A 17,383-nucleotide genomic window follows, 5' to 3' on the forward strand; every position below is an offset into this window, starting at 1 on the left:
TCGGTTAAGCGTCTGACTTCAGCCAGGTCACGATCTCGCGGTCCGGGAGTTCGAGCCCCGCGTCGGGCTCTGGGCTGATGGCTCAGAGCCTGGAGCCTGTTTCCGATTCTGTGTCTCCCTCTCTCTCTGCCCCTCCCCCGTTCATGCTCTGTCTCTCTCTGTCCCAAAAATAAATAAACGTTGAAAAAAAAAAATTAAAAAAAAAAAAAAACTTCCCACACAATCCTCAACACTTTCTCTCTCTTTCCCAACCACCAGCTGGAGGTGAAACCCTCCATGGCCTGAGAAGACAGCAGAGGCACAAAACAGAAGGGGTCTGGGTCGCTGAATCCTTGCACGGAAGGCTACTCGTGAAGGAGCCCGCAAACACCAGTGTGCAAGCAAGAAAGAAGCTTCTACCGTGCTAAGCCCCACACAGCATGGCTGGTCTACTACAGCAGCCTTCCCCTCCCTTAGTTCATACAGTGACTTTAAGCAAATCATCTGAGCTCTTCCTCCTCTGTAAAATGGGGATAACAGTAGTACCTCCCTCGTCTGGTTGTTGTGAGGGCCAACTCAGATAGTCCTTGGGGCGGTGCCTGGAATCCACTAAGCCTTAATGAAGGTTGCCTGTTATTAAGAGTGGGAAGAGGGGCGCCTGGGTGGCTCAGTCGGTTAAGCGGCCAACTTTGGCTCAGGTCATGATCTCGCGGTCCGTGAGTTCGAGCCCCGCGTCGGGCTCTGGGCTGACAGCTCAGAGCCTGGAGCCTGCTTCAGATTCTGTGTCTCCCTCTCTCTGACCCTCCCCCGTTCATGCTCTGTCTCTCTCTGTCTCAAAAATAAATAAACGTTAAAAAAAAAATTAAAAAAAAAAGTGGGAAGAGAGCTACCACTGAGTTCCTGCCCTTCCCATTATCCCTTCTGTGACTTCTCTTGTGAGGCACCCTCAATAACCTGGGAAAGAATGATTTGCCCCAGTCCTCAAATGCCTCAGGAACACCCTGGGCTTTACAGAAACTTCTTGTAGTAAGGCTGGGGACCCTCATTTGATCACAGAGTTGTCCATGCCCCCCTGAAGTGTCCTGACCCCTCCTGACCAAAGACACCACTGAGAGGGCCAAGATGACCCTGAACGAGGATGGAAGATGATCCCACCCACGAATCATCCATAGGCTGCCTCTCTTCTGCTTCTCCAGCCCTGATAAAATTAGGCAGAATAGAATCTAAAAGCAGACACATAATGAGAAGTTTGGTGCCCGGCCAGCGGACACCTTCCTGGGCCTGTGTAACTCAGGATCACAAAGAAAGCAGCCGTGAGGTAAGCCGCAAAGACCCTCCCTCCCCTGGCCGGAGTGGGGCACCAGTGCCTAAAGACAGAGGGAAGGCCTACCCCTTGTGCCCGCTCTGCTCATTCTTCACCCACCTGTTGGCGGGTGAAGAATGCCCTTGCCTAAGGCTGTCTCCAGAAACGATTGCCATTATAAGCCAACTACATCTTGCTTTCCTGTGGGGGCTGGGGGTTAGGCAGAAACCTAGGGGAGCAGCTTTCATGTCAGCTTACACACATGGAAAGAGAAAATTACACCCACTGAGCATCTGTTATGTGCTAAGTATCCCTACACGCACATCATCTCACTCCTTCAGGAAGGCAGAAGCCACATCTGTCACGTTCGCCAGTTTTCTCAGTGCCTAACAGTCTCAGGGGGGCGGTTTGTGAGATCAGGCCCCGCATTGGGCTCTGTACTGGCGGCACAAAGCCTCCTTGGGATTCTCTCTCTCCTTCTCTCTCTGTCCTTCCCCTGCTCTCGCTCTCTCAAAATAAATAAACTTAAATAAAAGAGAAAGAAATACTTGTCATCTAAGCTTAACAAGTAAGCTTAAGCTACTTTTGCTCTGACCTCTCATGTAACTCACTCCCCTCATTAACTATGCTCTGGCCACTTTCGCCTTCTTGCTCATTCTTGCCTCAGGGCCTTTGCACTTGCCATTTCCTCTGCCTAGACTGTTCTCCCTGATCTTTGCATAGCCAGCCCTTTCTAAGCTTATATTACCCAGTTTAAAGTGATGCTCTGGCCCCTGTCACCATACTCTGTAATTATTTAGGTGTTTCTTTGTCTCACTCCAGCTAGCATACCAGTCTCATGAAAGGATTAGTTATTTCTGCCTCTCTGCTATTTCTCTAGCAACTAGCACAGCACCTCAACATAGTAGGGGCTTGATAAATATTTGAGGCTGTGTAACTCAGTGACCGAGAGTCCAGATTCTGGACCCAGAAGACCTTGAGCACAGTACTTCCCCAATCAGTGCCTCAGTTCCTCCTTCACAACATAATTGCAATTCCTATGTCACAGTGCCATGAAGATTAAATGAGTTAATTCACGTGAAGCACTCAGAGCAGTGCTGGGCACGCAGGAAGTGCCATGTATGTGTTTGCTATCATTGCTAAAGACGGAATGAGCTACCTCGAGGTAGACCTATGTTTTTGTATTTTCATTTTATTTATTTTATTTTATTTTAGGCGCAAGCAAACAAGGGGCAGAGAGAGGGGGAGAGAGAAGTGGGGCTCACCCAAAGTGAGGCTCGAGATCACCCAATGTGGGACTCAAACTCACGAACTGTGATATCGTGACCTGAGCTGAAGTCAGGCACTTAACTGAGCCACCCAGATGCCCCCTCCAGGTAGATCTTATTTAAATCTGACCGGTGGAAAATGGAGGTTCAACAACATGAAAAGGTCCTACTTGAGATGATTCAGTTACCACGCTCTTTGGATCTGATTCTCTGACTTCTAAGCCAAAGCTTGATCCACAAGGTCTCCCCGAGATGCAGGCAGATAAGGGACACTCAGCCTGTGCCCCACAGTCCCTAGTGTTTTAAAGGTTAAGCCTTCTCCCGCACGAGCAGCTCTGGGTTGGTGCAGTCAAGACAAAGAATGGACAGAAGGACTCTCCGGAAAGGATATTCATGGTGTCTGGTTTATTCCACCAGCAAGCCTTCGTCTTACAGCCACCAGGTGCTGGCCTTGGCTGCTGAGCCCGGCGGCTTCTCGCCAGCACTGAAGCACAAGGCAAGGCTGAATCTGGCCTTCGCTGGCTCTCCTTTCCCACTCCTTGCTGAGGCTCTGCAGGGACACGTGTGGTTGGATAAACCCCCAGCCCCCTGATGCTTTCCCCCATGGAGATCTGCCTGGAATGAGGTTCCCTCCAAAGGCACCAAACACATTAAACAGCCATGCAAATGGAGTAAAAATCCCCAGGAGCCCTGGCAGCTGGCCTGGTCTTTAAAGGCTGCCACCAGAACCCAAAATGAATGTTTAAGATCCAGCCAAGTTTTACCACCTGGGTGGATGGACTCTGGCAGCCTCAAGGAGCTCTCCGGAGGAGAAGTGAGGTGGGAGTGCTCTGCCAGGAGAGCCAGGCGTCTGCTTCCATCTGCTGACTGCCTATGCCCACATCCAGGCTCAATGTCACATCCACCGAGCCCTCCCTAAGGGCCAACTGCTGTGCTAATAACATTACGTACATCATTTCCTTTTGTCCCCATGGCACTCTAAGAGTTGGGAGACTGAAATCTACAGACAAGGAAATGTTCATTCAGAGGAGTTAAGGAGCTTGCCAAGATAGAGGAGTGTCCTTTACATCTACACCATGAGCACTTTCTGTTGACTCTGCCTCCTACCTTAGATCTCACTGTTACTTTTTTGAACCCCCTTTTGCCACCTCTGTGGTCCAAGCCACCATCACCTGTCCCTTTGACCAGCACTGTAGCCTTCCACAAGGTCTCTTCGCTCCCCCTCTTGCCTTCTGACAACACCATCCTCCATTCAACAGCTGGGGTGATAGTTTATTAATTCTTTTAAATGTTCACTTATTACTTAGAGAGACAGTGAGAGAGAGAGTGCGCACAAGGGAGGGGCAGAGAGAGAGGGAGACAGAATACCAAGCAGGCTCTGCCATCAACACAGATGTGGGGCTTGAACCCACAAACCACTGTGATCATGACCTGAGCTGGAATCAAGAGTCGGACGCTTAACTGACTGGGCCACCCAGACGCCCCTGGACTGATACTTTAAAACATGATCATAGCACTTCCCTGGCCAAATACCCTCCAAGGGCTTCTCAAGGCACTTAGGAAAAAAAAGTGAGCTTCTCATCCTACAGCCTCTACTTGACCTGCCCTGTGGTACTTTTTCCAAACTCACACTGCCTTCTGTGCCCTGGACATAATGGGGTAAGCTGGGAGAACGGGTGAAGTGTCTTCCTACTATTCAAAGCGTGGTCTTCAGGCCAGCATCGGTGTTACCTGGAGCTTATTAGAAACACAGAGGCTCAGGTCTCTCTCAGACTTACTGACTCAGGATCTGCATTTTAACAAGATCACCAGGAGATTCACACAGTTATCAAAGTGTACTTGGTTAAGAGTGAGGAAGACTTGGGAACCAAACAACTTGGGTTGGAAGCCTGGCCCAACCATTCACCAGCTGGATGACCTCGTGGCCCAAGTGACCAGTTATTTCCTACGTAGTAAAGAATTCATTGTGTCCACAGAGTGATCTGGTCTATGCCCTTGGCTCCTGGGAGGTGATCTCCGGGCTTCTGGAATATCCTGCAGGGGCTGTGTTTGCCTCAGGGCCCTGGCCACTGGACAATGTGATTTATGGGGAGAGCTTTGGGGTCTCCTGGAGGAACTGATGATGAGAGGTATTAGCTGGACCTCTGGGAGGTGCTGGAGGCTGAAGTTCAGCTGTCAGAGAGTGCAAGATGGAGCCCCAGTACAAGTTCTGGACACCAAAGGCTCGGTGAACTCCCCTAATTGGTAACATTCTATGCACAGTGCACACCTGGTGACCAGGAAGAGGCAGCGCCATCCAGGACTCCTTGCGGAGAAAATGACCGGAGGCTCCACATCTGGACCCCTTCTGGACTCTGCCCTGTGTGTCTCCTTCCTGGGCCGATTTTCATTTGTGTCCTTCTGCCACCATGAGACTGTAGTCATAAGTAACACTTTCTGGAGTCCTGTGAGTCATTCTTGTGCATCATTGAAACTGCACGGTCACAGGGACCTGAGTTTCTAGCCGGCTGGTCTGAAGTGAGAACAGGGCAGTCTTGTGGGGACCATTCTCGCAGACTTTGCAGTTGGCTCGACTCACTGCAATCCCTTTCTCTGAGCTTCAGTTTCCCCAATGAATAATGGCCACTTTATAAGTTTATTGAAAGACCAAATGAGATAATGAACTCACAGGGGTTTCACGATAAATATAATGTCCCCACTATTCAGTCAAGGAAACTGAGCCTCACCAAGGCAAAGCCACTTGCCCACAGTCACGGTCTGAGGCCAGGGCTGGCTGAATTCAACCACAGCGTGATACTGCCTCCTCGTGACTTGCTAATGCTTTCTGGGAAGGGAAGGACAGTCGTGGGGCCCCTGAGCTAGTGGTCCAGCAACCTGGTAAGGAACTCATGGGACGTCTGGGGGGTAAGTCCCCCACTCCCATCCTGATGGTCCCCACCATACTTCTCTCTTTTCCCCTTCTGTTCCTCTTTCCCTCTAATCTTTTTACTCTGCTGATCACAGTACATCATTTCTCTTGATCTGTCTGTAAGTTCACTCTTTCCTCCATCATCTCCATTCTGCCTTTGAGCCCATCCAGTGAATATCTGATTTGTCATTCTACTTTGCCGTGCAAAAAATTTCCACTTGGTTCTTTTTTCTGTTTCTCTACTAACCTGCAACATTCTCTCCATACCATTCTTTCCAAGAGGATTCACGCCTACTTCTTGGAGCATGGTTGTAAGAACTTCTCTAACGTCTCTGTGTGATCATTCCAATATCTGGGTCATCTTGCAGTGGGTGCCTGCTGATTATATTTCCTCTGACAATTTGCCAGACTTTGCTGGTTCTTTGTGAACCAGGTCATTCTGGAGTGTATCCTGGACATTTTGAATATTATATCATGAGACTCTAGGTCTTGTTTAAATCCTTCTAAATAGGGGCGCCTGGCTGGCTCAATTGGTTAAGCGTCCAACTTCAGCTCAGGTCATGATCTCGTGGTTTGTGAGTTTAAGCCCTGCATCAGGCTCTGCAGCCTGCGTCCAATCTTCTGTCTCCCTCTCTCTCTGCCCCTACCCTGCTCCCACTCTTTCTCTCTCAAAAATGAAAATAAAAAATTATTTTAAAATAAATAAATAAATAAATAAATAAATAAATAAATAAATAAATAAATCCTTCTAAATATATTGGTTTTTCAGTTGCCATCAGGCAACTGACTAGGTTAGGTTCAGACCACATGTTCTAACTCGCCTTCTATATGCTGTTTTTCCAATGTCAGTTAGTTTTCAAGGTCTTTTCAGTGCTATTCCTATCTGTCCCCAAGGGGCCAGCTCCAGACCCGGGTGGTAGTCTACACTTTGTAGTTCGGTTCTCAAAGTCTCCCATGTACTGCTTAGGGTCATATCCACTCACGAGCAGCTCGGAGTGAGCCCAGGAGTTCATATGTAAGTTCATGGGCTTCCTTCTGGGGCTGCCTTCCTCTCTGCAATCTTCCCCACACTCTGGCCCACAGGGGCCCACTTTCATTACCCTCCGTCCAGAAAGCGGAGGCTTTGGTCTCCATGCTCGGCCGCTCGCTTCCTATGACCGGATCTGGGTCTTGGCTGGAGCCAAGCGCCTACCGCCGGGTCCTCCCACACACTGCCAACCCCAGGGCACTTCAGGGAGCACAAGCCGGTCTGGTTCTATGGCTGAGTTGGCACAGCTTTCGTGTCAATCCCTGGCTCGTGGACACTGTACCAGCTGGCAGCTTTGGGGTGACGATGATTAGGTGAGGGAGCTAGGCTAGGGAGACAGCCACAGGCAGCCGGGCCGAGCCGTTAACCTCAAAAGCGCCAGCATTTCAACTCTTACACACTGGAATTATTCAAATGACAGGCATGATTTTCCAAGGGGCTATTTCTGGGGTGGACAAGGTCACATGCTGATTTGCCTTTACTTCCCATCATAGGAATAATTTGCTACATTTTACACAAGAGAAAGTCCAGACTCAGAGGGGTAGAGTCCTCTGCTTGAAGTCACACAGCGGGCTAACAGTGGGGCCAAGATTCAAGTCCAAGTCTGTATAACTCCAGAGTCCGTCCGCTCCTCTATGGCAACATCCGTCATCATCACCGTCACCATCACATTGGTATTCATGGAGCACGAACTGTGTACAAGGCACCGTGTAAAGCTTTTTATATGATGTACTGAGGTCGGAAGGGTGTAAGAGGAGGAAACTGAGGTTCGGGAAAGGGACGTCCCTGACCCAAGGTCACATGCACTTGCTACATGGTAAGGGTGTCATGTGAACCAAGCCGTATGTCACCCCGATCCATACTCTGAATGGCTGTGCACCCGTTTCTCTAGGAGGCAGAGCTGCGCCTGGTGCCCAGCTAGTTGGGCAGGGAGAGGAGACAGAGGCTGTGGGGAGGCTGGAGAGGAGGCGTGGCAGAGGTGGGCTGAGGCCAGATGCTGGGGAACATCTGTGGCCCTGAACAAGCCCACAGCGTCTCTCCATCTCGAGGGAATTTCTGGCTCTCGCAGAAAGGCTCTGCCCCTCTCAGACTGGCCTCCTCTCCTGTCCTCGGCTGCAAGCCCTCAGCTTCTCCAATGTCCTGCTTCCCAAACCCCAACACTTTTTCCAGCAGGTCCTCCACTGCCCGATCAGCCCTGAAGTCTTCCCAGGCGCGAAGGTAGCAGCATCGCTCCAGACCTTCTATCTCACCCTCCACCACGCGACCCCGCCCACCTCATCATACCAGCAGATTCAATGAACCAATTTGATGCTAGAGCTGCAGAAAGCCAAGCAATTATGGAAGCAGACCAGGTGCCTTGGGACTCACTCTCGAAGAGAGGCCTGGGAGGCCTCCAAGCAGACAGTGGGGTGAGGAGGGAGGCAGAACAGTGTGGGCGAATGCTGCTAACCGAGGCTGTGCAAGAGAATCACCTGGGGAGCCGTGAAACACATACCCCCTTCTCCTTCCCCAAACACAGATGCTCTGGCTCATTCAGTTGCTCTGGCCTGGGGCCTGGGCCTCAGGATTTTTTAAAGTCCCAACACAATATATGTAATTTTTTTTTTCAAAAAAATTTTTTTACATTTATTTATTTTTGAGAAACAGAGTGAGACAAAGTGTGACCGGGGGAGGGGCAGAGAGAGAAGGAGACACAGAATCTGAAGCAGGCTCCAGGCTCTGAGCAAGCGGTCAGCACAGAGCCAAACGCAGGGCTTGAACCCATGAACCGGAGATCATGACCTGAGCCGAAGTCAGACACTTAATCGACTGAGCCACCCAGGCGCCCCTATAAAATAAGTTTTCCTTCCCTTTTTGGGTTTTCCACAGAAACTCTGACTTTAAGTTTATCAAGTGGGTAGAAAATATTATTTATTTGTGTGTACTGCCCTGCTTTCTTTCAGAAAAGCCTTAAGGTGGACCTAGCTATATAAATATGGTGTCTTCTGAGTAATAATAATAATAGCTATACTGATGGGGCACTTTCTCTGAGCCAAGCACCATTCTATGCCTTTGTGTACATTATTAACCCAGTTTGGACTTGACAATAATCTACTGATGTAGGAACCATTATCCCCATTTTACAGATGAGGAAGGTGAGGCAAAAAAGAGGTCAAGGCAAGCGCCAAGATCATAGAACGAACCCCTGGGAATCTGGCTCCAGGGCGTGGCCCCCAACCATGACATTTAGGTCCTTCAGGTGACAATGAAAGGGCAGGGACTTTTCTCAGGAAAACAGTCGGCAAGGGGCCAGCCTCAGCATCCACGTACTACTCTGAACCGCCTGCGTTCTGTGGAGCTCCAGCTGCATTTCTTGTTTTTGTTTTTTAAATTGTCATAAAATATGCGCAACATAAAATTTACACTTACACACTTTTAGGTATTCAATGCAGTGGCATTGAGATGATTCTGATTGTGGCAGAACCACCGCACTCTCCGTCTCCAGAAGCTTTTATCTTCCCAAACTAGAATTCCACACCCGCCAACAAATTAGTCCCCATTCTCCTCCCCCACCCAGCCCCAGTTAAACCTCTATTCTATTTTCTGTCTCTATCGATTTGTCTACTCTAGGCATCTCATATAAATGGAATTATATAGCATTTGACCTTTCATATCTGCCTTATTTCATGTAGCAGGATGCGTTCAAGGTTCATCCGCTTTGTAGCACGTCACCATTGCCCTCCTTTGAAGGCTGGATAACAGTCCACTGAAGGGACAGGTCACATTTTGTTTATCCATGTAGCCATCTATTGACGGACATCTGGGCTGCTTCCACCTTCTAGCTACTGGGAATCATATCGCTATGAGCGTGGATACGCCAAGGTCTGTTTTGAGTCCCGTTTTCGATTCTTTTGGGGATATACCCAGAGCGCAATTGCTGGATCACATAGTAATTCTATTTTTAATTTTTTGCAGAGGCACCATCAATCTGCATTTCTATTTTTCCTTCTTTTCTTCCCCCACTTCCAATAATAGCCCACTAACCACAGTGGCCAAATCCACTTTACTTTCCCCGGAAGACCTTTGGGCTGCATGTTTCTCCCCCATGAGTTGAAAAGCCACCCCACACCCCCTTTTTAAACTTCAGCTGCAGAAGTCACCTGATTGAAAACTGCAGAAGAACCCTCATCCCACACAGGAAAGTAACTGCCAAGAAAGCCCTGCCCGCCAGCTAATTACAGGCTTTTACCAGGATTCTCCACAAATGCTCAAAGTGCAGATCAACCTTACTTTGGTTGGGAAGTGTTTGGAAACAAGCTAATAGGTAGGTTTCAGATCTTTAGCCTGGAGGTGACAGCTCTTTCCCCTAGCTGATAAATAAAGCAAGTTAGAACATTCTAGATTTGAATTCAGGACAATTCCTCAATTGCCTAGATAGATACTAGTTCAGTCTGTATTTCTTTTATTATTGCAGCCAGGGCCCTTCATGAAAAATGTCATCCCAGCTGGGATTTCCACTCATAGCTATGGTTCTCAACCCTGACTGCATTGCTTTAAACATCTGGGGTGCTTTAAAAATACAGATACACATATGCAGAGAGAGAGCTGAGACCCCAGACTCAGTCCAGTTGGTCAGAGTCTCTGGGAGTGGGGTCTGGCCATTGGTAGCACTTTAAAGCTCCCAGTTGATTCTGAAGTACATACAGCCAGAGTTAAGAATCCCTTAGTGAAGAAGGCAGGGAGACCTGAGATTCTTCCTTCTCTAGAAAGAATATTTTCAATGGGCTTTAAGCTGGCAAGAGGTGCCCTCGAGCTAGGAGCCTGAAACCCCAACATTTATAAATTTTTGAAAAATGTTTATTTGAGAGAGAAAGAGAAAACGAGCAGGGGATGGGCAGAAAGAGAGGGAGACACAGAATCAGAAGCAGGCTCCAGGCTCTGAGCTGTCAGCACAGAACCTGACGGGGCCTCGAACTCATGAACTGTGAGATCATGACCTGAGCCCAAGTCAGATACTCAACCGACTGAGCCACCCAGGCACCCCTCAAAAACCCCAACATTTAAACAAGAGAAGCAGGTCTTCCACAAATGGAGAGCACGGGCCTTGTCTGATAACTGTCACCATAAGTGCAGGGGGGTGACTGAGAGATGTATGGGGGTGGGGGCGGGTGAGCTACCCCAGTTTGAGGCTTCTGCCCTACGGTGTTCACACACGGGACTCAAGGCTTCAAAACACCTCTGAACGGATGTCAAAACTTTCTGTCCTTCTGGGTATTTTTCTGCTGCAAGGTTCTTACCACATTATCTCAAGCTCTGTCACATGCCCCTGACCTCCCCACACCCTCCCTCACCCCCCACTATGTGTAATCTCTGCTGTTACTGTACCACACCAGGGGACGGCATATAATGCGATTACAAAAAATAAGGAGCTAGGCCCACTAACATTTGCATTGACCTGGAGGGACTGCTCACATTCGTTTGTTAATGAAACAAAAGCAAGTTTCAGAGTAGTGTCTACAGAATAGTCACAAAAGCTCCATGAGAGCAGGAAGAGCAGGGGCTGTTTTGTTCACTGCTATATTCCCAGCCCTCGGAAACAGTGTCTGGGACAGCGCACGTGCTCAATACATACTTCCTGAATTAATGAATAACTTCTTTTTTTTAAAGAAATGTTTATTTGTTGATTTTGGCAGGGGGGAGGGGCAGAGAGAGAGGGAGAGAGAGAACCCCAAGCAGGCTCTACACTGTCAGCACAGAGCTGGACGCCGGGCTCAAACTCACGAACCCTGAGATCATGACCTGAGCCGTAATCAAGAATCTGACACTAAACCGACTAGCCACCCAGATATCCCTAACGAATAACTTCTTAAAAGAGCTGAATTTTCTGTATATGGATGATGTTTGTGTGAAGAAGGAAGAAAGTGTGAAATGATGCGTACCAGGACGCTCAAGGTGGTGACCGGTGACTTAAGGGAGAAGGGACTAGAAGGGGGATGAAGAAGAGAGTAAAACTGCCTTTTAATAATAATTAACAGGGGCGCCTGGGTGGCTCAGTGGTTTAAGCGTCCGACTTCGGCTCAGGTCATGATCTCACGGTCCATGAGTTCGAGCCCCGTGTCCGGCTCTGTGCTGACAGCTGGGATCCTGGAGCCTGCTTTGGATTCTGTGTCTCCCTCTCTCTCTGCCCCTCCCCCACTCACACTCTGTCTCTATCAAAAATAAGTAAATGTTAAAAAAAATTTTTTTTAAATAATAATTAACAGTTACTGGAGCACCTGGGGGGCTCAATCGGTTTAGCATCTGACTCTTGATTTCAGCTCAGGTCATGATTTCGAAATCGTGAGTTCGAGCCCCAAGTTGGGCTCTGTGCGGACGAGGTGGCATCCGCTTGGGATTCTTTCTCTCTCTCTCTGTCTCTCTCTCTCTCTCTTTCTCTCTCTCTCCCCCTCCCCCATGCACTCTCTCTCAAAATAAATAAACAAAAAATAATAATAGTTAATGGTTACTAAGTGCTTGCTGTGCACTAGACACAGTGCTTAGCAAAGATTATGTCTTGTTCTCATTTAACCCACATAACAATCTTTCAAGACGTCCTTGTGTAGTTACACCCATTTTACACCCTAGTAAGCATATAGCTGTTACAGCAATAAATGCTCAAATTTTAGAAGAGATGATTAAAGACGCAAAAAAAATAAGAACGTTCTTTAAAAAAAAAAGCTATGGATGACCGAGAACTGAAAATAAATCCAGGTAAAACCTAGAGCTATGTTGTCCAACTGATAGCCATCATATCTTGCTCAAGGCCACAAAGCCAAGGCCCAGGCCCTGGCTCCACAGCCCATGCATTTAAACCCCCTGCTCTTCTGATTCTCTGTCCATTCGCATCTTTTGGTTATGACGGGCGTGTGCTACTTTTGTCATAAAATCTTAAGTAAAGTAAAATACACAAGTGTCAGGGCTTTCCTTATGGGCACTCAATGCCCCCTGGGCCCCCTCCTGATCTCCACGTGCAACATTAAGTCCTTTATTTTCAGTAGGGCCTTGGGAATCCATATTCCATGCTTGGATCTTATCTTGGTTCAATAAAGCTCCCACTGCCTGCCCTCTACCATTTAAAGATTCAGGGGAATCACTGTCTTCTGTCTTCACCTGAAACCTTGGGGAGAGTGGGACCCTTGGACAGCAGCCATCGCAGGCTGCAACAGATAGGACTGTCGTGTCTGCTTAGGGCAGGCATCCCCTGAATGGATGCAGACTCTCTGGGTGACAGGCCCTTAGAAAACCCAGAACCAACGTGCCTCGGGGGAGTCCTGGAGCACAGCGCATTTGCAATCTTGGCGATGAGAAGCAATAAGCCCATGCAGAGGAAGCCTCACATGCAACGGCTTTTCAGCCACGGCCTTCTTTCTTGGGAGACCTGCAGCTAAGGGTTTTAGACTAGATCTAAACAGATGAAGCTTCCGACTACTCTGGAGCAGGACTCTTCAGTGTGATGCCAGCACTACCTGCGCGTTTGGGAAAGGCAGACCCCTTCATCTTTGGAGTGAGGAAGACTAGAGCCTGAATCTTGATTCTACCAGTCTGATGCTGGGTGGCTTGCTCAGGTTTTAAGCCTTGGTCTCATCCCCAGCCCTGTAAGTCTACAGGGATGATACTGACTTGACAGGGGGAATCATGATGAGTATTAGCGATAATATAAGTGAAGCCCCTCCTATGACGAGGACACAGGAGATAAAAACCATTACTTCTATTGGTTCTATGCTGCGGTAGCCAGCTTCCAAAATGGCTCCCAATGATCCCTAACTTCCAGTATTCACACCCTCCTGTAATCCCCTTCCCCTAGAAGGTGAGCTGGACCCACTGGGTCGCTTTTACTGAACAGAATACGGCAAAAGTGACGGGACATCATTTCTAAGGTTAGGTTAACAATAAGACTCCGGCTTCCATCTTGCTCCCTCATGTGCCTGCTCTGATGGAAGCCATCTGTCATGCTGTGAGTTACCCCATGGAGAAGCCCACGTGATGAGAAACACAAGAAGGTCACTGGCTGACATCCAGGAAGGAACTGAAGCCTCCAATCCCATGCATCTCCACTGCAAGAAACGGAATCCTGCCAACCGTTGACTATGTGCATAAGCTTAAAAACAGATCCTCCCCCAGATGAGCATTAAGATGAGACTGCAGCCCCAGCCAATACCTTGAGTGCAGCCTTGTGGGATAACCTCAGCCAGGAGCACCGAGCAACGCTATGCCTGGGTTCCTGAGCCATAGGAACTATGAGCTTAATAAATGTTCACTGTTTTAAGCCACTAAATTTGTTTTGCAGCAATAGATAACTAATACACCCTGAAAACAACTGATTAAATTCAACCAGAGTGGCACATGGAGCCTCTACTTAAACACCATGTCCTCTGGGAAGGCTTTCAAAATCCTCCTGAGTTAGGTGACCCTATTTCCTCATGTTTCCCTATTAGACTATAAGCTACTGGAATGATCATGCCACCAAAACTAACATAGTGAGCACTCATTACTATTTCCAGGTTGTAAGTCCCTTAGTCTTCACGACAAACCTATGAAACAAGTACTATTATTGCCAATTTCATAGGTGAAGAATCTGAGGCTCAGAGGGGCCAAGCTACTTGCCCAAGTCTTCAGTAATTATGTGGAAGCGCCAGGAAACCTGGCTCCAAAGTTGACATTTGTAATAATCATGCTGTACAGTTTTATGGATCTTGCCCAAGTTCACAAGTGGTAAATGAATTCAAACCCAGGTAGCTGAATACCAGACATGAAGTTCTTAAAGACTGTCCTCTCTAGATACCTTCTGTTTTTAGGACAATAAGTGGAATAGCCTCACCTGGAGATCATCAGGATCTGGAACACAACGTACCTGTAAACACTAAGCTGGCATTTTCCAGTTCTTCTTGGGGAACTTTGAAGCTGAAGGATTCATTGTAGAAAGGATCAATTGTTCCTCTTAAGAAGGATGTCTTCTTTGTTTTTACAAGCTTGAGTCCATGCACCAGCTGGATTTTCACAAACGGGTCTGGGAATCGGACACAGCATTATAGAATGTTGGAGCTCATGAAACTCAATCCATCCATCCAACTTGCCATCTATCTGATAACCCAACCACCTACCCATCCTTTCGTCACTCTTTATCCCCATCAATCCATTTATCTTTCCATCCATCAGTCCAGGTATCCACCCCTCCTTTTGTTCATCCATCTTCCCATCCATCCGTCCATTATCCATTCCTCTCTCTTCCCCATCCAGCTGCTTATCTGCTCATCCCCTTCTCTCTTCCTCCAGCCATCCAAGATTTATTGAGCTCCTTCCATGTGTCAAGCACTGTATGCATTTAACAGATGAAGAAACTGAAGACTCAAGATAGGAAATGATCTACTTAAGATCAGACTAGTGGGAGAAGAGTCAGACCCAGAGCCTGCCCTCATTTTTCTGCCCCTAGAAACCCATTACCTTGTCAGTGAGCCCATAGCCCATACGTAGGAGTATCAGAATAGTAACTATCATTCTTAGATCACTTTCTAGTTTACAAAGAGATTTGCGTACCTTATCTAATATTTGTTGAAACAATCCAGTGAGATGGATACTATTATTATCTCAATTTTTCAGATGGAGAAATTGAGGCTTATGGAGGTTAAATAACCTCTTCAAGGTCACATCATTTGTAAGCAGTAGAATTAGGACTTGGTTCAGGCACTTTGACTTTGGAACGCTTAATCATTTTATCATACTGACTTTCCCATGGTGATGAGTCTGAAACTCTCCAGCCTTAATACCATCCCCTCCAATGGCCCCTTCAAAACCTCTATTTTTATAATGTGGTTTTTGAGAATGCAAGTTGTCTTCTAAATGCAGCTGTCACCTTATAGCAAAAGTGATTTATTTTAGCTACTGTACTTAGAGGAGACAGTAGTTCCTCCACTGAGCTGAAGAGGTCCCAGAGACCCTGGCTACTTTCATGATAATATCCTTTGCTGTCAAGGGAGAAGCTACATACAAATGGAATGGAATCTGTTCCATTTCATTAAAAGTCATGCTTGAATTGGTTTGCTATACAGTCAGACACTTTAAATACAACAGTCTTTTCAGAGCTCGGATTTAAAAAGATTCACAGTCTACTTGAAATGAGCTAGGGAAAAAAACCTCAGGGTGTACCCCACACGCCCAGAGACCAGAAGGTGTGGTCAGTGCACACTACCGCCACCTGGAGCATAGCATCTGCATTGCAGGCATAGCATCTGGATAGGCAAGTAACTTCCTTGGGGCTGCGTGTATACAAAGAGCATGCAGAGGTCAGTAGTTATCACACGTGGTCTCAGTCAAATCCCTGGTTCAAATGGGTTACTGAGATGGCATCATTTACCTGCCTCATCCTAAGAGACATCTGATTCTTTATTTTTCCTCTTGGTCTAACATCCTAGTTCTAAAAGCTATTTGTTTACCCTCACAGGGTCTTCTTAATAGTCTCAGGAATGCAGGAAAAAAAAAAATCAAGTCCCCATGTCAAACAAACAAAGGTGCTACGTTAAGGAAAGGGGGAAGGAAGGGTCACACTGTACCTGAACCTTGGCTCACATCTGTCTGAAGAAGTTGCTTGGCTCGAATGACGTCAACGTTCAGTCTCCCAGCACTTGGGAGATAATTCAGCGACAGAAGCAGCTCCCCCAGCTCTACCTCATTCTGCAGAGAAAAGAAATGGTTGGGAAGTTGCTTTTTTCTTGTATTCCTTTTTGTACCTATCTTGCAGGAAAGTGATTCCAGCAGCTTATGAATGGGCTTCTGTGGGTGGATCGTTTGACACTGGGTGCCTCTTTCTTGGGCTTCTCTTAGCCTCTGCCCTCAATCATCCCACCTATCTCAGAAAGTTCTTTCTTTTCTTAAAATACTTAGCAGTAGTAACAACAAAGCACTGATAATGATAATAAATACATGCTACATATCAAGTACCGTGCTAAGCATTTTCTGTGGAATAAGTAGTTCAATCTTCACAATGAGTCTGTAACATGTTACTATTAACTTTCATTTAATAGATGAGGAAACTGAGGAACAGGATAGTGAAATCCCACGTTCAAGGCCACACAGCTAGAAAATGGCAGCACTGGTGTTTGGACCCAGGGAGGCTGATTCCAGACACTCTGACCACTGTGCTTTTCTGCCTCCCAACAGAAGTGGGAGCACCTATGTGGGCAAGAAATCTGTTCTCAACCTGGAGTCCACAACAGAGCCCTGGCTTCTAGCCTCACTATGGCAACACTCAGCCAGTGACATCCCTTGTTAAAAAATACCCATTCCGGGGCACCTGGGTGGCTCAGTCGGTTGGGCGACCGACTTCAGCTCAGGTCATGATCTCGCAGTCCGTGAGTTCAAGCCCCGCGTCAGGCTCTGTGCTGACAGCTCAGAGCCTGGAGCCTGTTTCAGATTCTGTGTCTCCCTCTCTCTCTGACCCTCCCTCATTCATGCTCTGTCTCTCTCTGTCTCAAAAATAAATAAATGTTAAAAAAAACAGTTTTTTTAAATACCCATTCCTTTGATGTCAACACTACCATGCTTGTGAGAAATTCACCCAGAGCCTGATTCCACACTTCCAAAAGTACCTGGAAAACAGGAGGCCCCACTTCTCTGTCCCATTAAAAAAAAAAAAAAAAAAAAAAAAAAAAAAAAAATATATATATATATATATATATATATATATATATATATGTTATTGTAAAAACTTGCAACCATATACAGATTTACACAGGCCCATGTAATGAATCTCTATATACCCACCACCCAGTGGTAACAACGATCAACATTTTGCTAAAGGATGTTTCATCGTGTCTTAGTCTGTACTTGTCTTTGTTCATACAACAAAATACCATAGATTGGGTGGCTTATAAACCACAAAAACT

The 17,383-nt window shown here is 47.2% G+C and overlaps 1 protein-coding gene across 14 annotated transcripts in view; it reads right to left on the bottom strand.

Annotated features, from left to right (window-relative positions):
* The window catches only part of SYT17 (synaptotagmin 17), a 119,632-nt gene that overhangs the window by 54,852 nt on the left and 47,397 nt on the right, over positions 1–17,383 (bottom strand). For all 14 annotated transcript variants that reach the window (XM_053212932.1, XM_053212935.1, XM_053212933.1 and 11 more), the window contains 2 exons: positions 16,052–16,172; positions 14,356–14,511 (listed from right to left, as the gene is read on the bottom strand). In XM_053212932.1, coding sequence (XP_053068907.1) covers positions 14,356–14,511; positions 16,052–16,172 — 277 coding nt within the window. The remainder of the gene's footprint in view (positions 1–14,355; positions 14,512–16,051; positions 16,173–17,383) is intronic.

Source organism: Acinonyx jubatus, chromosome E3, assembly GCF_027475565.1.
Source record: "Acinonyx jubatus isolate Ajub_Pintada_27869175 chromosome E3, VMU_Ajub_asm_v1.0, whole genome shotgun sequence".
NCBI classification, from domain to species: Eukaryota; Metazoa; Chordata; class Mammalia; order Carnivora; family Felidae; genus Acinonyx; species Acinonyx jubatus.